At 42.9% G+C, this 24025-nt stretch overlaps 1 protein-coding gene across 1 annotated transcript; it reads right to left on the bottom strand.

Annotated features, from left to right (window-relative positions):
- Positions 1–650: 650 nt before the first annotated feature.
- Positions 651–23473, bottom strand: sptlc2b (serine palmitoyltransferase, long chain base subunit 2b). The gene is made up of 12 exons (XM_029733342.1): positions 23218–23473; positions 20296–20487; positions 19262–19416; positions 18112–18260; positions 16712–16836; positions 13271–13364; positions 12729–12834; positions 11110–11329; positions 10395–10521; positions 5401–5536; positions 4986–5115; positions 651–3529 (listed from the first exon to the last, which is right to left on the bottom strand). Exons 1-12 carry the CDS (start codon positions 23380–23382, stop codon positions 3377–3379), a joined length of 1752 nt encoding a protein of 583 aa, XP_029589202.1. The 5' UTR covers positions 23383–23473; the 3' UTR covers positions 651–3376.
- Positions 23474–24025: the final 552 nt, after the last annotated feature.

The following is a 24025-nucleotide window of genomic DNA, read 5'->3' as shown; positions in this document are numbered from 1 at the left end:
TTGTTACACATTGTGCGTATATGTATATAGACCTTTGTAGAAGACAAATCTAACCAAGAGCTTGAAACAAAACAAAGACTGATTTAATCTCAGCACTGTTTCCAACAGCACAGTCAACACAAACCACAGCTTCAAAAACTCCATCAAGTGGTTTATCTTCAAACATTGAACTTGCCAAGAGTAAAAGCTTACTGATAGCATACAGGTGTATATGCATTTACAGAGTAGGCCAGATCACATCTCTCTTTCCATGGCAAGTTAAACAATGTAATGTTACATCAAAGGGCTTTTAAATCTTTTCATTTAAAAAAAACATTTACTTTGAGTCAGATAATGATTAATTACATATGTTTATAGCATTATTGAAATCTAAACAGCCTTCCTGAGATAAATGGTCCTGTTACTGGATGTCAGCAATCACATCATGCCTCAATAGAAAGGAGATGGGAACAGGATACAGAGGGTGATCCTAAATAGCACCCTACTCCCTATATAGTGCACCATTTTGACTAGGGCTCTGGTCAAGAGTAGTGCACTATAGGGAACACGGTGCCATTTGGGATGAAGACAGACTACATGGGCCCACCCAGATTTAACTAAACACAACAGAAAAGTAGCAAGTTTAAAATGTTACGTCTGGACAAATTATAGACACTTTAAATCTCAGCCATAGTTTAATAAGGAGTTTGTAGTAGTGGAATGATCACAGTGCTAACCGCAGCCCTCTTCCACATATTTCTACTTCCAATACAAATAAAAATGATGTACACTCACACACACTACAAACTGGATATTTGACTAAAGACAATATTATACTTGAGCTGACCCATAAATTGAGCCATGGAAAGTCAAACATAACATTTAAACAAAACAAACTAAAATTAAAACAAAAATCAGCCAATTCTGGAATGCCATATTAGAGAAGAATCATTGTGAGAGACAGCTGGCGGGAAAAGATGCTTCCTTTAAACCAACTGTCAGTTAGCCAGCCGTAAAGCCTGTCATTTCAGTGAGGCTACATCATCTGTGCATTTCCAATGCCTGTCAGTAGTACTAGCACTGAAGATGTGGTCCGTCTGTTATTAAGACACACACATACTCCATCAAAAGTGTTCCTAAAGGTTTCTTCTGCTCTCCCTGTAGAACCGTTTCGCTTCCAGGCAGAACTCTTTCACCCAACAAAGAACCCTCAAAAGAACCTTTTGGTTTAAAGGTTCTGGAACCAAAAAAAGGATTATACAGAGATAACCAAAGACCGACCCCCAAAGGTGTAGAAAATATTTCGAGCTGCCACAGAGACATTATATTAGAAACATCTTCCACAAAATAGAGCAGATTGAAAAACGATATGACATTTGTAATAAATAAAGGCGTAACACTTCCTATGTCATGCATTATATATAGCTCATAAGGCACTATAAATGCACTTATAATGCACTGTGAAGAGGGTATCAATAGGAAGTTTTACCAAATAAGGACATATCTGTACATCAGAGCAGCATGGCTAGGATGCAGCATCTTCATGCATACAGATAAACAGGTGGGTCACATTATGGCCAGCGTGTCATAGTTTACGAAGACATCAACGCTGGTTATTAAGATAAGCACATAGAAGATATACAGTTAGAGACTCAAACCACGTGGCTCTTCAGTAAGGGTCAGTTTCCTGGACACAGATTAAGCCAATAATCTCCATTCAAATCGTTTTTCGGTCCAGGACTAGCCTAAAAATCGGTGTCTGTGATTACCAACCCCCAAGAGAAACACTTCACACGACATGGCTCTTATCAAGCTTATGAAATACGCTAGAGCGTATAGACGTGTGAAATACGCTAGAGCGTATAGACGTGTGAAATACGCTAGAGCGTATAGACGTGTGAAATACGCTAGAGCGTATAGACGTGTGAAATACGCTAGAGCGTATAGACGTGTGAAATACGCTAGAGCGTATAGACGTGTTAAATACGCTAGAGCGTATAGACGTGTTAAATACGCTAGAGCGTATAGACGTGTTAAATACGCTAGAGCGTATAGACGTGTTAAATACCCTAGAGCGTATAGACGTGTTAAATACCCTAGAGCGTATAGACGTGTTAAATACCCTAGAGCGTATAGACGTGTTAAATACCCTAGAGCGTATAGACGTGTTAAATACCCTAGAGCGTATAGACGTGTTAAATACGCTAGAGCGTATAGACGTGTTAAATACGCTAGAGCGTATAGACGTGTTAAATACGCTAGAGCGTATAGAAGTGTTAAATACGCTAGAGCGTATAGAAGTGTTAAATACGCTAGAGCGTATAGACGTGTTAAATACGCTAGAGCGTATAGACGTGTTAAATACGCTAGAGCGTATAGACGTGTTAAATACGCTAGAGCGTATAGACGTGTTAAATACGCTAGAGCGTATAGAAATGTTTAAGACATTTGGGCTTAAGTCATTCGAGTGCAGGCATAAACACTAAATATTAAAGGCTGAAGAATGATAGAAAAAAAAGCTGTAATATATATAACAAATATTCACAACATGGCAGCTCTTCAAAAGGGTTCTTACCCTATCCTTCTAAACAGGTGTAATATGTAGCTTACACAGAGCGAGAGAGAGAGCGCGTGCGAGAGAGGGGATTAGCTCCGATAATAGGTCAAAGACGTTGAGATTTTACCTGTTCATTTACTGTGTAAACGGCAGATAATATCAACATTGGTCAGGGAAAGAGCCCAGTGACAATATTAAAGTCTAACACACCGATCAGAGTGGAAAGTTGAATATCAAATAAGCTACACTTGACGATGTACCTCGTTTGATATGAAGCCTATATGTTGCCCTACTAGTCATGAATGACATTATTTATTTACTTCTTTCTCGCATTATAACTTCTGCTGTTTTCCAACCCCTAGAAATATAATCCCTAGAACTAAATGTAGATCCCTGTTCTAGGGATTCCATTTCTCTGATTCATTTCCTCCATTGGTACAACCAAACAAATTGTGTATTTTAATGGCAATATAATCCATGTCTTATTCTACTCTTCCTCCCCATCTTGTTATTATTGCACTAGAAGCCCCCATAATGCAGTGTGCACACGGAAATAAGATTCAACATTTAGGTCCAACACAAAAAAATGAATTCACAATAAGTTAAGATACATTAAGACAACCATAGGGGCTTACACACTTCGAAACAAACACACACAATAAGACCTTGGTGACTTCTTTTTTTTTATCCCTGCCCCACTATAGTGTAGGTCAAGAGATACTCAAATCCACTAAGTTCCACTTCTACATTTTCATTCTTTAGTCAGGGACTGATTTAGAGCCGGTGCACCAGGTAAGTGTAAAAACAAACAAACGTGCAAGTATGCCTGGTGCAGCTGGTTCAGTTAGTTATATGACAAGAAGGCTTGACGTGGCTGGGCTCCAGGAGCAGACTCTCCGCAGAGGACCATGGACCCAGGGAGGAGGGGAAATGATGATGTCTGGAGTACTTCAGCTGCAACACATCTCCAACCTCACTGATGGCCTCCAGTGCCTGGGGGAAGAAAGGAGAGATGTTATCTTCTCAACAGAAGACATTATGTTTACTACACTTGGTGTCAGAAGTGGGATTCTTTACTGAGGATAGAGGGGAGAATTGAGGAGCTACACAACAGCAGCATATCGTGTGTATTAAGAACCATGAGTAATTCCTGCTGATCACAGAGACTGAATGGGGAGAGGTGTGCTTCTTCCACCATTGTGAGGGTTGCTGAACCATGACATTCACCTGACGAAATTGTTAGTGAAGAAAAATGGAGTCTACTTGCGTAAAACTAAAAAAACTGAGCAAAAACAAATAAATTGGCCTACACCACTCTCCACAAGAGACTTTCTGTGTTGCGATACCATCGGTCCGCAACCCACCTGGAAACAATTTACCTTCCTTGATTTTCTCTTTTTTCCAACACCTTCTCTGAACTTTGAGTAAAGAGGGAGAAGAGTTTTCCAAAGAAAAAAAAAGTGGCTTCATGCATTTTAACAAAGTGAAGCTGATGTGCTTTAAATGGAGCATTAAAACAGTGTTGACATGCTCTTCCAAAAGATAAATGACTGTCCTTGGACAGACAACGCACATGCCCAAATAAAACTACATCTGTGCTTGCTGCTCCGCCATAGTTATGGCACTGTGCTGTCTTCCTTCCAAGACTCCCACACCAGGGTTCAAGTAGTATTTGTGTTCTTCCAAATACTTTGAACACATAATTGAGCCTCCCTGGGATTGCCAGATGGGCGGGGTTAGCACTTATGGGATGATTTAGTTGGTTCTGTTGCACCAGGCGAGCTCAGCTTAAGTATTTGAAGAAAACAAACACTTGCTGAACCCAGGTGTTCTCTCACACCCCCGCCCCTCTAATAAAGCATGTATTGAAATGCCTTTCATGTCCTCCATGCCTGCAGCACATCAGCCCTGACAGTCAGAAGCCAGGCATGACTGACTCACTGCTGGGAGACAGTCAGTCAGTCACTGTAACTACTTTGAGGAGACGAAGAGATGTGGAGGAATTCCATCAGCTATCAAAGGATGATGGTGATGTCTCAAGGGAAAAATAAAGTCTTCACCATACATTCTAACAATGCACCTACTATTGTAACTAACCATAACCATTCCCATCAATTGGACTGGACACAATTCTAGGACCACATAGAAACTTTGGGTACATCTCAATACTTAAATGTAGTCTCCTCACCTAGTATCCCTTCCTCCTCCTTTCATCCTATACTAAGATAAAAGAGAGTTGAATAGAATATAAATAATTCTGAACACAAATCCTATTGAGTGAGAGACTGACAAAACAAGGCTACACTTTTGAAAAAGTACCAGCGAGAGCCAGATAGAGATGGCTCCATGGAGAGAGGGAGGAGTCCTTTGACTACTCTGTACTGTGATTAGTTGACTCACTGTGTCAAGCATGTCTGGTGCATGTGTGCGTCTCTGATCGGTGACTCACCGTGTCCAGCATGTCCCTGGTGTGTGCGGCAGACACACAGAACCTGGCCCTGGACTCTATGATGGGTGTGGCAGGGAAGCCAACCACCACCGTCCCAATGTTCCTCTTCACCATCTCCCTGCCAAACGCCCTGAGAGCGAACCAATCAGAGATCAGGATTATGGACCACGTGACCAATGTGTTAACAATCTGCTTATTCTATGGCTGGCTGGCTGACTGAGCAATGTCATGTTGATCGTGAGAGAGAAAAGTGAATATAACAGAAACAGTCTGATCATGTTCACTGTGGTTATTTACTCAGCAACTGGTGTCAGCTGACCAAGATGTGTGACTTGGCTGACGGATCAAAACCACTCCATCTTAGCCGAGGTTTGTGTTTCTGTAAACATCACGAACTAGCAGTTACCAGACCTACCCTATTTTGGCCGGCATGTAGAGCATCATGGGTACGACAGGAGAGTCATCGTTTCCGTAGATGATGAATCCCATCTCTCGGAGTTTCCTTCTGAAGTATACAGTATTTTCCGACAACTGCTTTAGACGCTCCGCCCCTGGAACCATTAACAACCAATTAAACCATTAGAGACTACAACCATTAACCAGTAAAAACATCAACAGGTAAACCACAACCATTGAAAGGACTGTGGCATTTACACACTATTTCAGCCCACAACCTTAGGCCTAACTTCCTTGTTGACTGATCTAGGTGCTCAAACTCAAAAAACAGCATCTGCCATTTCATTTTGAAACACAGAGCTGAAAACATAAAGCATTCCAGGCTCAAGTCTGAAATTAAATTCATTTCACACAGACAGTCGTTTCCCCTGGTCCCTGGCTTTGGAATTCAAAGCCATTCTGAGAGAATTGTAGAATGATAAACATATAGGCTGAAAAAAAAGAGAGTGATGCTTTCAGGAGAAGGAATTGCTTTCCACTTGTTTGAAATTCCTTTCATATTGAGGGGCTCCCTGGTAGGAATGTCCTGTCTGTCTCCGGTCTCATCCACATATTTGATTTGAGCTTCAAACCAGAGAAAGTAATTCTGGTTGTGTTATGGACGTGGTTCCCTGAACCACACTCAATATGATGAGCAACCTTGCCCGAGACACTCAAGACTTATTAACTCTCCAAGCTTTGAACCTGTCAGTCATTCTGGCGCATGACACAACGGCCAAAACGTTAGCAGCCTAGATGCCACTACTAGTTATGCAGCTATTGGCAGTGACTACACTTCAAAGGCTTGAATCTCAAACCCACACGGAGCTGGGAACCATCGAACTGCCAATGTTACTCTTTCCTGAGAGAACTGTCAAGTGATTTAGACAAGACCGTGAGATCAGTCATTTCCATCCATCTGCTTGTCAGAGAATGGTCTGGAGCATTGTGCTGGTTTGAACATAGCTGTTAGATCAGGCTCATATTCATTGAGGACCAAACAGAAGTAAATGGACTGAAACTGTGAGGCCCTACTTGGACTTGATCCAATAACAATTTTTCCCGTTGTAAAACGTTTACCATTGCATGCCCTAATGAATACAACCTTGCTGTACTGTGGCCCACCTGGGAGAGACTTGTCCCTATCCACTGATACCGGGTGAGATATATGTTTTCATCCCCCAATGGGTAATGTTGGGCTATAGAGTAATCTGATCCTAGATCTGTGGTTAAACGCAACTTCTACCTTGGTGGGAGACGGGAGGAACCTCCCTGTTAGAGTAACAACCCTGGAGTGACCCGGACCCTCGCTGGGCTGTGTGCGCGTTTGTTTCAATCTGTTTTACCACAGCTCGTTCTCTGAAGGCCTGAAGGTCAGGGGAGCCACCTAGAACTCTAACCCCCAGCGGCAGGCCGCTTTGTACCCAGCTAGAAGGTGCAAAGACAAACACTTTTGCACAGACACTATGGAGCTCCAACACACAGACATCTGAAAGCTATAAAGCTCTATGTGGGGAAAGTCCATGCTACCACTTCACAGGCTTCAATCACCCAGAGCCCTCTGATGGATGCAGGGGACTGTCCGGAGGTTTTAACCCAGCCTGGTGCTACTGAGAGGGGGATGTGCTCTGCTGTGTGTGTAGGAGTGACTGTCAACACACATTGCCTTTAGTTTTGAGTGACAGTTGGTGGTCGTAGCCCTTTACACTCGTACCTGTATACGGTTTGAAAATGGCAGATTTGGACACTGATAAGCGCCTAAATTGGAATGCAGTGGCTTCACAGTAACATGCTATACATGACGTCAGACTTCAGGCTCCACGCTTCACAGCGCTGTATGGATTTGGACTGACAGCTGTTCTGAACTTGAGCACCGCACATGACAAGAAGTGGTCCCAATCCCTCCCGCTAATTGGGCAACTTTTGCTCATGTTTTGTTGTCCGAGTCAGGGAAATGCTGTACATTGAGGACTCGATGTACAGTATTTTGAAAGATGACATGTTGAGGATTATAATAAATACCGCTTGGATGTCATACAAGCAAGTTAAAGACCCATGAGTCCAAATGTGCACTTCGCACTTCCATATCATAAAACTCATGTCATATACCGTGTTAACGTTTATGATCACCATGTTTAAAATGTCCAGTTACAAGACAACATGGAGTTATACACTGGGTTGTGTTGACAGTTGTTCTGAACAGAATGAATCTGTTTATTGTATTGTGAAAAAAAATTGTTGCCGCGGAAACAGGCATCTGAATGCACTCACGACTCCATTCTATACGCACCAACATTAAACCAAACAAAATTATAAAACGCAACATGTAAAGTGTCGTTTCATGAGCTGAAATAAAAGATCCCAGAAATGTTTCATACGCACAAAAAAGCTTATTTCAAATTGAGCACAAATTTGTTTACGTCCCTGATCATTACACAGGTGCACCTTGTGCTGGGGACAAAAGGCCTCTAAAATGTGCAATTTTTTCACACAATACAATACCACAGATGTCTCAAGTTGAGGGTGCTTGCAACTGGTACGCGGACTGCAGGAATGTCCACCAGAGCTGTTGCCAGAGAATTGATTGTTAATTTCTCTACTATAAGCCTCAACCGCAGACCACGTGTAACCATGCCAGCCAAGGACCTCCCCAGTGGGTAGGCCTGGCTTCCAAGTGGGTGGGCTTATGCACTCCCCTAGGCCCACCCATGGCTGCGTCCGTGTCCAAGTCATGTGAAATCTACAGATTAGGTCCTAATCAATTTATTTCAATTGACCGATTTCCTTATGTAAACTGTAACTCAGTAAAATCTTTGAAATAGTTGCATTTATATTTTTGTTTTTGCATTTATATTTATATTTTTCTGCCCTACTTCAGTATACAAGTTGGTACTCTGAAATATCTAGTGAAAGCCTAACACTAAGACTGTATTTGAAAATGTAGCTAGTCATGTTGGCAATAGAACAAGCTTTCAAATTATGCCCACCCTGACCCAGACGGCGATTTATAATGGATTGTTTTTGGATTGCGTAAACAACGGTAATTGTGTAAAGGCGTGGATGCAGGGCTGTGTTCCAAACAAAACAACTACAAGTGTCCTTGATCTACTTCCTTAACGACAGAGCTAGGAGAGCTAAAAAAATCTAAATAAAATAACCACCTTATAGTTAATCTTCTTTGAGTCATAAAAGTGTGTTGGAATTGCTTAGGAACTGTGCACACTTTGGAGAGGTGGGTGGCCACGTGGAGACACCAGTTAGCCCTCTCACTCAAACCCTTGTCATTTTTTTTTACCTTGTGTGACACCTACCCCAAAACTCTCCAAGAATATTCTCATCAAGTTACCGAATGCATCTTCAGTATTTTCAGATTTCGTTATCAAATGAGGCAAAAAGTACAGTAAATGTAAAATGTGCATCAAATCAATAGTGTAATGTTTGGATTCAGTCTTGTGACAGGTGGACTGTTGGGTCCTCACCTTTAGTCTAATCATTTTCCAAAGATCTCCAAACTGTTCCCTTTTGATTGGTACCATGAAATCTTATTAAAATCTGTTCCTATACACACACCCCTGGGATTAAAAAAAAAAATACACTTTTTCTGACACGCGACCACTTAGATGGTCATTTTCACGTTTTTATAAATTCATAGAATGTTTGGGAATGATGCATAGTCAGGCATTTGTGAAAATTCTATAGCAATATAGAGTGGGAAAGCAGCCTTGTGTTTGGACAATTAATAGACACTACAGTAAATAAAACATCTGTCTTGTCCAGGACCAGCGTGTCATAACCAATCAGAGCTACAGTAGGCCTATATGCAATCAGTTTGCCTGACATTTTACAGGCAGTAGCAAGAGCGCAACTTTAGATCATTAGAAAGCAATCCCCAAAATACACCGGAATGGATTTCTGCAAATATGTAAATAGCAGTATAGTCCTCTTACGTTAGGGAACTTCACAATCCTATTGATCAAATATGTAAATAGCAGTATAGTCCTCTTACGTTAGGGAACTTCACAATCCTATTGATCAAACAACCATGAACAGGTTGGCGCTCTCGCCCTCAGTTGCCTATGCACATAAACAACAAGATCAACAACTAATGCCTGCCTGAGCGAGATGAGTTAAAATCGGCTGTTATTGAACAGGGAAATGGATTCTTTCAACATCGGCCACTTTACTTTTAGTCACCAATAAGGCTGTGTGTGTGTGGTTGTGTCTGTCGGGGGAGTCCGAACAGGAATAGTGCCATGGCAACTATATGTGCCATTCTAGAATGATTATTATCCAGACTCTCCTTTGTTTACCTTTCTCTGTTAGCCACTTAGAAATGTATTATACAGCCTTCATCACCTGGCTGTAGGTGAGTAATTGCCACTCCCCGAGTCAAAGTACAGATCAGACCAGTTCAAAGCTGGTGAGGAAAATCTATACAAACCCTACATGACATTAAGCTCCCACCTCTGAGCTGTCATCTGTTGGAGAGGGCAATGACTTCACGTGATAAGATTAACCAAGCAGCAGGGTTTAGGTAGGGTTTAGGTCGACTCAACAGTGGGCAAAACAGCTCCTAAGCTTCCCAGGTCTATACTTCCATCTTGTGGCTACTGATGGTAACGACACTGTGGTGGCAGTTACTGCCTAACGCAATCGAAATACCTTTTGTTCTGTATTGCAGTCATCAACCCTTTGGCCTAGATTCAACACAACAAACACTGGATGAATGATTCATGTTTTTCAGTGCCAGGCAAGAACAAAAGCCTATAATAAAAATAAACGTTTTGTCACACCCGTGGTATGCCACAACCGTCAGCCAATCAGCATTCAATGCTCGAACTACCCAGTTTATAACACCGTGTAGCTCTCCAGGACCTGAGATGAAAAGAACTACCTAAACAGATACTAAACCAGTTTTCAATCAACAACACAGTGTGGTCCCAGCTGAAGTGGAGGCTTGCTGTGTAAACTCACCCAGAGTGGTGTCGTCCTCTCCCATGATGATCTTCATAGAGGTGATGATCTGTTGTGACACGGGAGGGGACATGGCCGTGGCGTAGATTGAACTGTGGGAGTGGGACCGCAGGTAGTCTATCAACTCCTATGGGTGAGAGATACAATAAAACACCATTGTGTCAATATAAATGGGTTTTATAGTTACAATAATACTACATAAAGGTCAAACTTCAGATCGTGAAAATCTCACATTTCTGTACAAGTCTCCTATTGATGTGAAAGCATGATATATGTGACAATCTGAGTTAGGGCTGAATCCTAACTTGAGATCCTTAGAGAATTTCCCACATCATGGGGCAATGATAAAACCAGTTTGTCTTGTTGATGACTAAACCTCCACACCTAAACTGTCCCAGTGAACTTTATCAGAAACCATCCTGGAAATCTTAAAGGCTTCTAGTCATTATAAATATGATGTCCCGTGTCAGTGCCTGTTATCTATACACACATACTTAGCTTTGTTGTAATGGAATGTTTTAGCACATTTACTGCCCTGAACATAGCTTTGGGGACCTTGGCACCCTGCCAAGAACATTTCTCCTAACCCGTGACCTTTCGTGGGAGTGACACACGTTGCCCTACTTCTTAGTCTCGTATTCACTCTGTTACCAGAATTGGCATGTGTGAAGACGGCAGGAAATCAGGGTTGCTTTAGAGCAGGCAACGAACTCACCCTCTTCCCTCCGATGTATCCTCCAGCAGCACCAAAGCTCTTCGTGAATGTTCCCATCATGATGTCAACGTCTTTGGGGTCCAGACCAAAGTAGTCCACCACCCCTCCACCTCGTGGTCCGAGAGCTCCGATGCTATGGGCCTCATCCAGGTACAGATAGGCCTTATAATGCTTCTTCAGGGCTATCACCTCAGGCAGACGTACTATAGAGCCCTCCATACTGGGGAAGGAGAGGAGTATGGTGAGAGGTGGAGGGAGGAGAGAGAGAGACACATGCACACTAAAACGATGGGTCAGTTAACTACTTTTCACCTTATGTTACTTTACCTACAAAGACAGGTGATTAGTTCACCCTAGGTATAATCTCTAAACAATGTACTGTACACTGAGTGGGCAGTTTATTAGGTATACCCATCGAGTACTGGGTCAGACCCCCCCCCTTTGCCTCCAGAACAGCCAGAATTATTTTCCTAACGTGTGTCAGGATGTTTATTCCCCACACCATTACACCACTGCTACGAGGCTGTACCGCTGACAGACAGGATGGGGCCATAGACTCATGCTGCTTACGCCAAATCCTGACTGCCATCAGCATGATGTAACAGGAACCGTGATTCGTCGGACCAGGCAATATTTTTCCACTCCTCAATTGTCCAGTGTTGGTCATCATGTACCCACTGGAGCCGCTTCTTCTTGTTTTTAGCTGATAGGAGTGGAACCCGGTGTGGCCATCTGCTGCAATAGCTCATCCATGACAAGGATCGACGAGTTGTGCGTTCCGAGATGCTGTTCTGCACACCACTGTTGTACTGTGCCGTTATATGCCTGTTTGTGGCACGATTCTTGCCATTCTGATTTGACCTCTCATCAACAAGCTGTTTTCAGCCACAGGACTGCCACTGACTGGATGTTTTTTGGTTTGTCGCACCATTCTCGGTAAACCCTAGACACTGTCGTGCGTGAAAAGCCCAGAAAAAAACTTTTCTGAGATACTGGAACCGAGGCGCCTGGCACAGACTATCATACCACGCTTAAAGTCACTTGTTCTAACGTTCAATCGAACAGTAACTGAATGCCTCCATGCCTGTTTGCCTGCTTTATATACCAAGCCTCGGCCACAATGACTCCGTCTGTAGGAACGGCGTGGTGTACCAAATAAATTAGCCACTGAGTGTATCTTATTTGCAGCTCCTTGATCTTTGTTTGCAGTGGGAAGACAATGACTGTTTATCTTAAGTTCCCTAAGGGTGTGTCAGACCATTTGAACTACACATTGGTGAATTATATTGATTAGGGAGAGGCAGCTTTACTAACAACCATATTGATCATTATGGATTGGTTAACTTTTTACGGTAAGTACCTTACGAAGAACTCAAGCCACACACTTTTTATGTCCACTTCTACGCGAAGTCTGAATGCACTGCAGTATGATTCACTCGACATCAATCAATTCTGGGTGCTAGAAAGAGCGTATCCGCATAAATCGGTTTGGTTTGATTCATATCACCTGGATTTAAAAAAAAATATATATAACATGCCTCCACAGAATCCATCTTGCCCTACATATGAGAGTTCAAAGGGTTAGAATCTGTTAGTGTTTCTAAAAAATGGTAGAATACCTGTAGATTCCCTCGACCAGAATGAGTATCTTCTTCCAGGGCCTGTGTGTTCTGGGCTGGCCGTGAACAATGGCATCTCTCAACAGCTTCTCTAGACTCACCATATCTGGGAGCGGAGAGCGACAGAACGGTGTTAGAGAAGACTAGGACATAGACAGGGTGTGAATAATGCAGCCGGAATACCTGAACGTTTTTTTGACGTTCAACAATGCTACGTTGTGTCCATGATAAGACAACCAGCTGACTAACACAGACTGGCACCCAGTCTCAGAGCAGTCTAAAACTAAAACGTTGGCATGAAAAGGAGCAGACTATCAGTAACCGTGACACACCTAACTGATCACAAAAGGGAGGAACAGTAGATTATGTAGCGGTAAACTTATGTAGCGGTAAACGTGTCGCCAATGGGCATACCCACTACTGCGCAAGGTAAAACCGACACCAAAGCACAGAGCCTTTGTGGAATTCTTATTGTATAGTTTCCCCCCCAGTGTGTAGTGGCCTTGGGGGTAGTTGAGTGGAACTAGTTTTAGTGTACTCACTGTTGTGTTTGAAGACGCGGATGGTGGCGCCAGAGAGGCGCGCCCCCAGCACCAGAGAGGCATGGTTCAACTCATCACTCAGAATCAAACAGCCCTGGAAATAACAAATGAACTTACAGAAAGTATTTCATACAACATATTCAAACTGGCCCCTTACAGAGCGATGGAGGACATTCAATGTCATAGACTCCTTACAGGAGCCATTGTCTTAAAATCAAGTAACTCATACAATATACTACATCAAACAGCCCTAGAATTACTTAATATTAATAAAATGTATTTACATAGCAATACAATATACTGAAGAACTAAAGTGGTGTACAGGACAGCTTCGCTGAAGGGGAGGGCTTTACAGACGGTCTCACAGTCAGTGACACCTCGGCCATCACGCGACGACACATGACACCGTTGCATAGTTACCTCAGGACAGGCTACACAATTTAATCATCTAGTGAATGAATGATTGAGCAGAATGAGCTCATTATTCAATGACGCAATTTACAAGAAGAAGCGAGGAAAGGAGGAAAAACGAGAGAAAAATTATTCTGGACCGTTACCTCCTCTCTAACCAGTGGTGCTGATGTCCGTCAGGACAGGAAACGTGTGTTCTTACTCTCACGAGGACGACCGTGTGTGTGTGTGTGTAAGAGAGGGTACAAGACATGCTATTTACACGCTCAAATGCCCATGTGGGCTTGTTCACATTGGTCAGACGAAACGAGCACTCAAATGAAGAGTAGCTGAACACAAAACAGCTATCCGCACCAAAAAATATGGAACGCGCGATCGCGCGGCACTACGTCCCTGGATGGGAGACCAGATGCTGCTGGAAGTGGTGTTGGAGGGCCAGTAGGAGGCACTCTTTCCTCTGGTCCAAAAATAAATACATAAATAAAGAATAATATCCCAATGCCCCAGGGCAGTGATTGGGGACATTGCCTTATGTAGGGTGCGGTCTTTTAGATGGGACGTTAAACAGGTGTCCTGACTCTCTGTGGTCACTAAAAATCCCATGGCACCTATCATAAGAATAGGGGTGTTAACCCCAGTGTCCTGGCTAAATTCCCAAACTGGCCCTCATACCATCATGGCCACCTAATCATCCCCAGCTTCCCTTCCAATTAGCTGATTCATCCCCCCTCCTCTCCCCTGTAACTATTCCCAAAGTCGTTGCTATAAAATGTGTTCTCAGTCAACTTATCCGGTAAAATAAAAAAAATGATTGAGAATAGCCTATGCCTAGGCTATAGACCTTCATTCTTGAAAACCACAACAACACCTTCGTAGCCTAGAATATGTGGGGAAATAAGCCACTGTTCATAACTTCAAGTTGTCTTAAGGCTTTTATGATCGGCCTAGTAGGAGATACAGTTGAAGTCGGAAGTTTACATACACCTAGGCCAAATACATTTAAACTCAGTTTTTCACAATTCCTGACATTTAATCCTAGTAAAAATGTCCTGTTTTAGGTCAGTTAGGATCACCATTTTATTTTAAGAATGTGAAATGTCAGAATAATAGTAGAGAGAATTATTTATTTCATCACATTCCCAGTGGGTCAGAAGTTTACATACACTCAATTAGTATTTGGTAGCATTGCCTTTAAATTGTTTAACTTCGGTCAAACGTTTCAGGTAGCCTTCCACAAGCTTCCCACAATAAGTTGGGTGAATGTTGGCCCATTCCTCCTGACAGCTGGTGTAACTGAGTCAGGTTTGTAGGCCCTGTGTGGCTCAGTTGGTAGAGCATGGTGTTTCCAACGCCAGGGTTGTGGGTTCGATTCCCACGGGGGACCAGTACGGAGAAAAAAATGTATGAAATGTATGCATTCACTACTGTAAGTCGCTCTGGATAAGAGCGTCTGCTAAATGACTAAAATGTAAATGTAGGCCTCCTTGCTCGCACACGCTTTTTCAGTTCTGCACACAAATGTTCTATAGGATTGAGGTCAGGGCTTTGTGATGGCCAAGTTTGGTCAGAAGTTTACATACACTTAGGTTGGAGTCATTAAAACTTGTTTTTCAACCACTCCACAAATTTCTTGGTAAAATTACTATAGTTTGTTAACAACAACTGTTTACAGCCGTCATACCGCTCAGGAAGGAGACGCGTTCTGTCTCCTAGAGATGAACGTACTTTGGTGCGAAAAGTGCAAATCAATCTCAGAACAAGAGCAAAGGACCTTGTTAAGATGCTGGAGGAAACGGGTACAAAAGTATCTATATCTACAGTAAAACGAGTCCTATATCGACATAACCTGAAAGGCCGCTCCGCAAGGAAGAAGCAACTGCTCCAAAACCGCCATAAAAAAAGCCAGACTACAGTTTGCAACTGCACACGCTGCTTGTTTTTTACTGAGCAGCGCCAGTCAAGTTCAAATAGGCTAAACTATTGTCTGTCACGTCACAAAGTCGTCACCATCAACAATGGCTGTCAATCATTGTTGATCGACGATGCTATCATAACGTCGCCCGACCCTACTTCCTATGCTACTGCCCTCGGGGCCATTGGTGTCGTCAGGCATTATGACGATTGACTACCCCGTATCTCGATGTTTTGAGAACACATGGAGGAAACGAGATTGTTTTGGAATGGCGTTAACCCTTTAAGACGGACGTACAACTGGTGAATGAAAACATAACATGTTTTCACCGCCAAAAGGAAATACGCTGTGTTCCCAAAAGCGATCCTTTCAGGGAAGGAAAGGTTACTTTAATACATTGACTTATAGAAAATGAGAGGCAAGAGAAAGAGAGAAAGTGAGATCGAGAGAAAGGCACACACACACAGAGACAGACGGATAAAAGTCATACATAAGCTAGGTTTACATCCAATTGGCGACAGATTTTCATGCAAATATTCTACAATCCGCATAAAGAAATATGCACGTTTCAACCCTACTGATAGTTTTGTCACAAAAACTTGCGTTAATTAGCAACTGTGTCTACTCCGGTCTTGGCAACTTCACTCTAGCCAACAGCTTGCAGTTAGGCTGCGAGCGGAGTCTACATGATGAGATTATTATGGAAAAGCATCAATCATCATGTCACCAGAATAAGACCCTCAATATTTATTGGAAAGCAGCATCAAGCTCATCACCTTGCACTTTCACCACCCTGTGAAGTTCATCATCATTTATTTCATCTGTCGCCTAATAAACGGCATGCTTTCCTGAATCGTAGTAAGCGGACTACACACCAGATCGCATGACTCCAAGTTTACTTCGATATGTTTGAGCATAAAGGCACTTCCATCGCTATTTCTCGCATAATTAATGTTACCGACATAAAAAGATTGCACCAAAACGTCCATCACAGCTTTCGTGGTTTTTATATGGCAGTACTTTACTTGCATTAAAACTGTGGATGGAAATGTGGCTAGTGAGAAAGAGAGAGATCAGAGAGCAAGAGACAAAGCGAGGCATTCCAGCAGAATTCCTACCTTCCCAGCGAGAGCAGGAATGTTCATGGAGTTGGTAGCGAAGCCCATCCCAAACGCCATGGATGACTCCACCCCCAGGAACCTAGCAACCAACTGCTCCAACTCCTCATGGATGTCCAGGTTACCTGGAGACAGCAGAACATGTCAATACAATAAGGCCTTACTTCAAAAAGGTAGACTCAGCTAAATGACATTGCCACCAGCAGCACCGCAGATATTGAGATAAGCAAGATGCAAGACTTCGCTCTCACACAGTATCTACGCAGGTGCATAGGTTCACAGCGTGGTAGCCGGGGCACCAAAACAGAGGAGAAGTTGAGCCTCGCATTTTGAAATTGACCCACTATGCTGTTTACTTACTGCATCGACATCATATCGCTGAGTCTATGAATAAGTGTTCATGTCAACGTAAAGTGCATGACGTCAATAAAGATGCACGAACATAACTATCCATATCAGTAACAGTGATGCTCTATGGGCGTTTTCACACTTGGTCCCTTTCAGACAATTTTTGTGCAGTGTGCACACTTCAAAAGAAAGTCGGATCACTCACAAGAGCCCTTGAACCGAACTGAGACCATCTCGGAAGTGGTCGGATTTCAGTTTGCGGTCCGATTCCCTTTTTAGGGCAATGTGAACACAAAGCTCTTCAGAGTCGCTTGTCATTATTCCCACACCACACACTAGACTAACGCAACACCGTTTCCCCTGCCATGAACATTCACTTTGGTGCCACAAAAGAGAGAAGATGATGTGCAAGTTCAAGGCGGAAAAAAAAGTGTGCTGTGATTAGCGATTAGCGATTGTCAAGGATGCACAGAAATTCCAAAACACGTGTGGTTTTTAGTTCAGATTATTGGTCTCCTCCCCTTCATCTACACAGATTGAAGTGGATTTAACAAAATGACATCAATAAGGGATCATAGCTTTCCCCTGGTCAGACGGTCACGGAAAGAGCAGGTGTTCCTAATGTTTTGTCCACTCAGTGTATGTCCAACATGTCATTATATTCGGTGCGCTGTCATTGTGTCGTACATAATAACAGAGGACGTGGCTTTTGTTTCCTTGTTTCTTTAGAAATGACAAAACAACAAAGAATACGGGAGAAACAAGACCAACAACAAAATGAGCGGAGTAGCTTGTCTGTACTAGTGCATATTTCATATCTGTGCTTCGTTTTAGATAGCACATGCCATTTAGCAGACGCTTTTATCCAAAGCGACTTACAGACAGACATGCGCGGATAGACTTTGTGTTCGGGCGGTATCAGGAATCGAACCCACTATACAGCCGTTGCAAGGGCCACGCTATACCTGAGCTACAGAGATCCACAGATATGAGTGTTTTAAAGCAAATGTCCCTTTTCCCCCCACAAGAAGTTGATTATAACCATGTCTTACCCATCTCAGAGCGGGTGCTGCCCACTCCCACACCGTACTTGTGTGTCGACCCTGTGGCACTGTCAGCACACCTCCCAGTGTTCTCAGCAAAGCCCAGGTAGTTATAGGAACCCATGTTGATCACGTCTTTCACCACCTTGCCTGTGTGTCTGGCAGACAAAGACACAACTTGGAGCAACTCTGACAAGACATGGGCGGAAGTATTAAACAAGCCAGTGTCAAACAGAACATACCCATGTCAATATGAAGGGTTTTCCTTTGTTTTTATACAGTACTTCTCATTTTTGCCAGGCAGCTAAATTAAATACCTTACTGGCTAAATGTGTTTGAATAGGTTTTGTTTTTAACTGCGTCTTGATGTGATGGGTTCCCTAACACTTACATTTGGTTGTGAAAATAAGCTAATAAAATCAAATAGGGCCTATCATTAACACACAATAACGTGATAAATACAGTTGGTGGTTTCTATTCAGCACATTTGTCCCGACAGTCTCCCCTCACAAAAAAAAAATATATTTTGATATTTTTTTCCCATTAGTCTTTTGATACGGTCCTAAAATGTTTGGCATTCCAGCAGTCAACTTAAAATACTGGACTTCCAAGAAGCCAAGTGTCACCAGTGAAACTTACCAAAAAACATAGTTTTTGAGTGGATTTGTCCTTTAAGAAGGGCAACAACCTGAAGTGTGATAGAGGGGCATGATAGAGCCATGCCTTCCATGACGTAGGTAGGTAAGGACATACACATTTTGGTATTCTATCCTTGTGGGGACCTAAAATGCATTTCAATTCAAAATCCTATTTTCCTTAACCAATAACCCAACCCATAACCACCATTCTTCCTCTTACCCTAACCATTATTCTAACCCTAATTGTAACCCTAAACCTAAGCTTAAAATAGCCTTTATCCTCATGGGGATGTGGGAAATGTCCCCACAAGGGAGAATTTTCCTTGTTTTACTTTTGGGGGATTTTAGGTCCCCACAAGGATAGAAGAACCAACCCATCCATCCACACACATCTTGTCTCCCGAGCTACTCCCATGATTTTCTAGGGCTGGGCCCTAGGCTACAGCGCCAAACAAATGGTCAAGTAGCCCCCCACACACTATAAGTAAGCCCTGTTAGGGATGTTAGGGTGCGCAACTCACTCGAACGTCCAGTTGTAGTCTTTGGAGGTTCTCTCCACCAGGTCCATCTTGGCTCCAGGGACACTGCAGATAGGCCTGTTCCAGTTGTCACGGATACGCATGTATAGATTCCTGGTGTAGAAGTTCTCAAAGTCCTGGTACAGCGGAACAAAGTCCTACAAAACAGACCGGAGGGAGAGAGATCACTGTCAGACGTTAGAATGATTAGGTCTGGATCAATGCAAGCGCACAGGTGTGTCTTTCAGAGAGCTCGTTTGACATGGCTTACGCTTGCACTGAGCATCGCTGTTTACAAATAACAGGTTTGGGAAACGCTTACTCTGTTCTGGAACCTTCCTTGAGTAATTGTCTGGACATAACGGTTGCACTGAGCATAATGGTTCTGAAAAAGCGATTGTGGAGTCTGTCTTGAGTTAGCTTTTTCACACATTCCTGTGCTACATGGCAACATTTCCTTTCGTAGGATAGCCGGGAGAAAAGTCCTTATCCGACGGGTGATTGGTTGAGCATTCTTGGGTGCGTGACATCACTCAGAGCCCTTACCAGCACACAAAACATGGCAGACAATTTCTCTCGGTTGAGATCTGAAACCAGTAGTAACCACCAACTTCAATTAAGTTCAAATTGAAAGATGTCTAATATTCCCACATCCGAATAAGACTGTCGCCAAGGAGACACACCTTATTCACACAGCGCTTGAGTAAATATTAGAATTGTAATAGTTGGATCTACATCAAAGCAACGAATCCAGTAAAAGCCAGTTAGGGTGGGAGCAGAGTGAGAGCGGTGAGAAGGGAGTCTGTAGAAGTTATCCCTAACCACTGATACAGGGTCAGATCTTAATGATTAGGTTAGGATTGGGGGGGGTGGGCCGGTGAGGTAATCTGATCCCAGATCAGTGGTTAGTGGCAAATACCTCATTCTTTAGAAAAAATACAGACAAACAAAATGTATAGACACTCTGGATATGAGTGTCTGCTAAATGACCAAAATGTAACAGTAAATATAACAAAAGTACTGTCTGCATCTCTTACCTTCTGTTCGTCCCTCTCTCTGGCCAAGTGGCATTTCTCGATGCCCCAGTTCCGGAGGAAGTCTCTGAGGTACCCGAAGATGGTGAGGATGCCGTAGCCCACATAGGTGAGAACCGCCACAAACAGAGGAGTCTCCTCAAACTGCTCCACAAACGGCTTGTTGTACAGGCTGGCGTTATGCACATAGTTGTTCTGGAGAAGAAGAAATACACGGACAAACAGAAGACGGTGGTGTTACTTACTCAAAAGGGATTTTGTGTTGATCTTTGCATGAAATTCGGTTAAAGCCAAACAAGGTGACATGGAACCGCCATTGTTTTTGGGGTAGGCCTAGTTGCTGCTTAGTAAAGCGTACCCTAATGGCAGTTGAAGTTACTTCTGTCCCATGGGTGACAGCCAAGGTGAGAAAAATATTAACGAGTGACATTTGAGTGAACTCATTATCTCTTTGATCACATAGGCCAGGGCTAGACGAGAGTGAACATTTAAAAAGGTGTTTAGCTTCGCTTCTCGATCAAGAGAAACTACATTTAAGAGGCTCGTCGAGCCTTTCTATGGACATTAATACAACTCAGAGGGAAACATGAGGAAAAATTGGCCTAGGCCTTCTTTATTCAGAGATCGTTTGTTAAAAACACAGAGGGACAAAAACAGACCAAGACCATTTCAAGTTATATAATAAAAAACATAAGTGAATGAGTACGGTTGTTCCCCCTGTAAAAAGCCAGATCACATAGCCCCGAGGCTCATCCATAGGTTTCCAATTGAGGCTGAACTGTGGCTTATTGTCCTGAATAACTATACTCTGAAATCAAATGACCTGAAGTCAGTCGGCCTCGTCCCCCATTAAACCCCTGGCTGCTTAGCAAACACACGCGACCCAGTCATGCCCCTCTCTGAAATACCTTTGTGGTGTATGCTTTTGCAAACGTACAGGCTGTGCTCAACTGAGCTCAGAACTGGTCAAACCGGCTACCAGGGTCAGTCTCACACGGGGAACGAACATGAGGAAATGGCCCTCTAACTACTCCACTAACCAACATACACCCTGAGGTCTGACGGCTAACAACTAGACCTTTAAGCTAACTGAAATGCACAGAGAGACAGACAGAGACAGAGCGAGAGAGACAGAGCGAGAGAGACAGAGCGAGAGAGAGACAGAACGAGACAGAGAGAGAGAGACAGAGAGAGAGACAGAGAGACAGAACGAGAGAGACAGAGAGAGAGACCGAGAGAGACAGAGAGAGAGAGAGACAGACAGAGAGAGAGACAGACAGAGAGAGAGACAGACAGAGAGAGAGACAGACAGAGAGAGAGACAGACAGAGAGAGAGACAGACAGAGAGAGAGACAGACAGACAGAGAGAGAGACAGACAGAGAGAGAGACAGACAGAGAGAGAGACAGAGAGAGCTGCTTCATGTTTAAAGTGAAAAATGCCGTTCAGAGAAAGCAGTTAGTGTCCTAGGCCCTACGTCCACTACCACAGACTACTAAAAACAGACAGATCTTATTTGAGCACCATTTATAGCTGTGCATTAGCAACGGTCCTAAGACCAACTGTCATGTGAGAAGAGACTGCTTTGAACCTGGAGTGGAAACTGGAAATGTAGCCTACAGTACAGTATGTGGGCCGTTGCACCTCAAAAAGCACAAGAGGATTTCAACACCCACCATCTCAGATTGTTCTGAAATCGTTTCTGTTGTTAGAAACAGATAAGATTAGCATTCCTGCGACACTATTTTGCCCCTGAGAAAGTAAGCTAATTGACTGCACCCAAATTGGACATTTTAATTTAGAGGATTCATATAATATTCAATAAATATAATACCTGACGTACAATTTGACGTTTTTTTAAACAATGAGTTAGAAACAAGGAATCCAAAGACATGGTCAAAAGAAATCGACTTGCATTGGATTTGTGCCACACATGCTTAAAAGTTAGCTTTTTAAAAGGTGTCCAGGTAAACAAAACCAAAGCATAGGTTGCTGCCATACCTTGTCCATAAACTGCTTACAGGGTAAGGAAACCAATGTCATTTTGTAATTTGGGTGAACTATCCTGATAACAAATATCACCTAAAAGTAGGAACAGCACCATTTAGTGGTCAGAACCTGGTAATATCAAGATGTAGGATGGGACACAAACCTAACAACTTCAATGACTAATTTGTCTCAACTGCCACCACGTCCATATCTTTCTCCTCAGAGATATTCCTGCACTGCCAGGGCTCACTCCCATAGCCAGCAGCCATTCTCCCCAGGTGCAGGCTTGTATGCTGCCTGGGGAGGGGTGTGTTTCTGGGAGACAAAGTACTCCTGTCTAGTTGTTACACAACAAAAGCTCTGCCTCCCCATGCTGACTGGTATTCTCCTAGTGGTGTCAGTGTAAACAGAGACCAGCCCTTCTACAATCTCTCTCTCTCTCTCTCTCTCTATTGCTAAGTGCTGTACTACTACACATACCAGTATTATCACGTCATCAGGTAGCAAAACGTCATCAGGTGTTTTGAGTTTAAAAGAGTGAATTTATGATGTCAATGATTCGTTTAAAAGTGGCTTTTGGGAAAACTAAATAAAACCAATGTTCAAAATTAGTCAAGGATGTGGTCGATTGTGTACTGTAAACTTTCCTTCACTTTCATCGATGAAACATAGCCTAATCATAGGCTGCTATCTGACAACACCCATAACCTATCCCTCAGTACACACACATTCTGAGGCTTGATAATTTAGTAAGAAAACATCCACTCTATCAAACTTGTTATAATAATACAACTACGACTAGGTAATAAAAGCTACAAAATGTAGCGAATTATTCAACTGTTTGATACTTCGTTGGGCTGTGGTTATTCAATCTACTTGTAAACAAAGGCAAGTGTTTCTTCCCTATTCCTGTGTAGCGTTGACGGGTGGGCCTCACCTTCTCACTCGGCCGCCGATACTTCTTCTGTTGCGGTTGTTGGAACAAACAATGATTCTTCACGAAACCGTTCCTTCCCGAAGATTTTTTACCGTTTGCGGTCCGGTGGCAAACATCTCCATTTATCAACTTATTCGCCGAGCTCTCAGTCATACTTGGTGGCATTTATTCGCTTGAATATCCCGGTTGTATTCTTGTTCACCTAGGGACTCTTCTCTTCTCCGTTAATGCCGGCACTAGCATTCTGCCAGCAGCACAAACAATGACGTCACAGTCGTATGGTAATGAAGAAGCCTTCAAAATAAAAGGCCGCATTTCCAAACATTGCAAAGTGGATAACTCATTCACAAGACATTGAATTTCAATCAAAGGCCACTTTATTGTGCTAACAAGAAAATCCCAAAAGTAATTTATGAAGAAAAAATAAATTAAGACCAATAATGAAAAAATACAATGTTGACACCATCTTTAATAAGCATGCCCCATTCCCAAAAATTTGAACCAGGAACAGATATAGCCCTTAGTTCACTCCAGACCTGACTGCCCTTGACCAGCACAAAAACATCCTGTGACGTACTGTATTAGCATCGAATAGCCCACGCGATATGCAACTTTTCAGGGAAGTCAGGAACCAATATACACTGGCAGTTAGGAAAGCAAAGGCTAGCTTTTTCAAACAGAAATTTGCATCCTGTAGCACTAACTCCAAAAAGTTTTGGGACACTGTAATGTACATGGAGAGTAAGAGCACCTGCCAGCTGCCCACTGCACTGAGGCTAGGAAACACTGTCACCACCGATAAATCCGT

Source organism: Salmo trutta, chromosome 35 (genome assembly GCF_901001165.1).
Source record: "Salmo trutta chromosome 35, fSalTru1.1, whole genome shotgun sequence".
NCBI classification, from domain to species: Eukaryota; Metazoa; Chordata; class Actinopteri; order Salmoniformes; family Salmonidae; genus Salmo; species Salmo trutta.
This window is presented reverse-complemented; position numbering and strand designations above follow the sequence as displayed.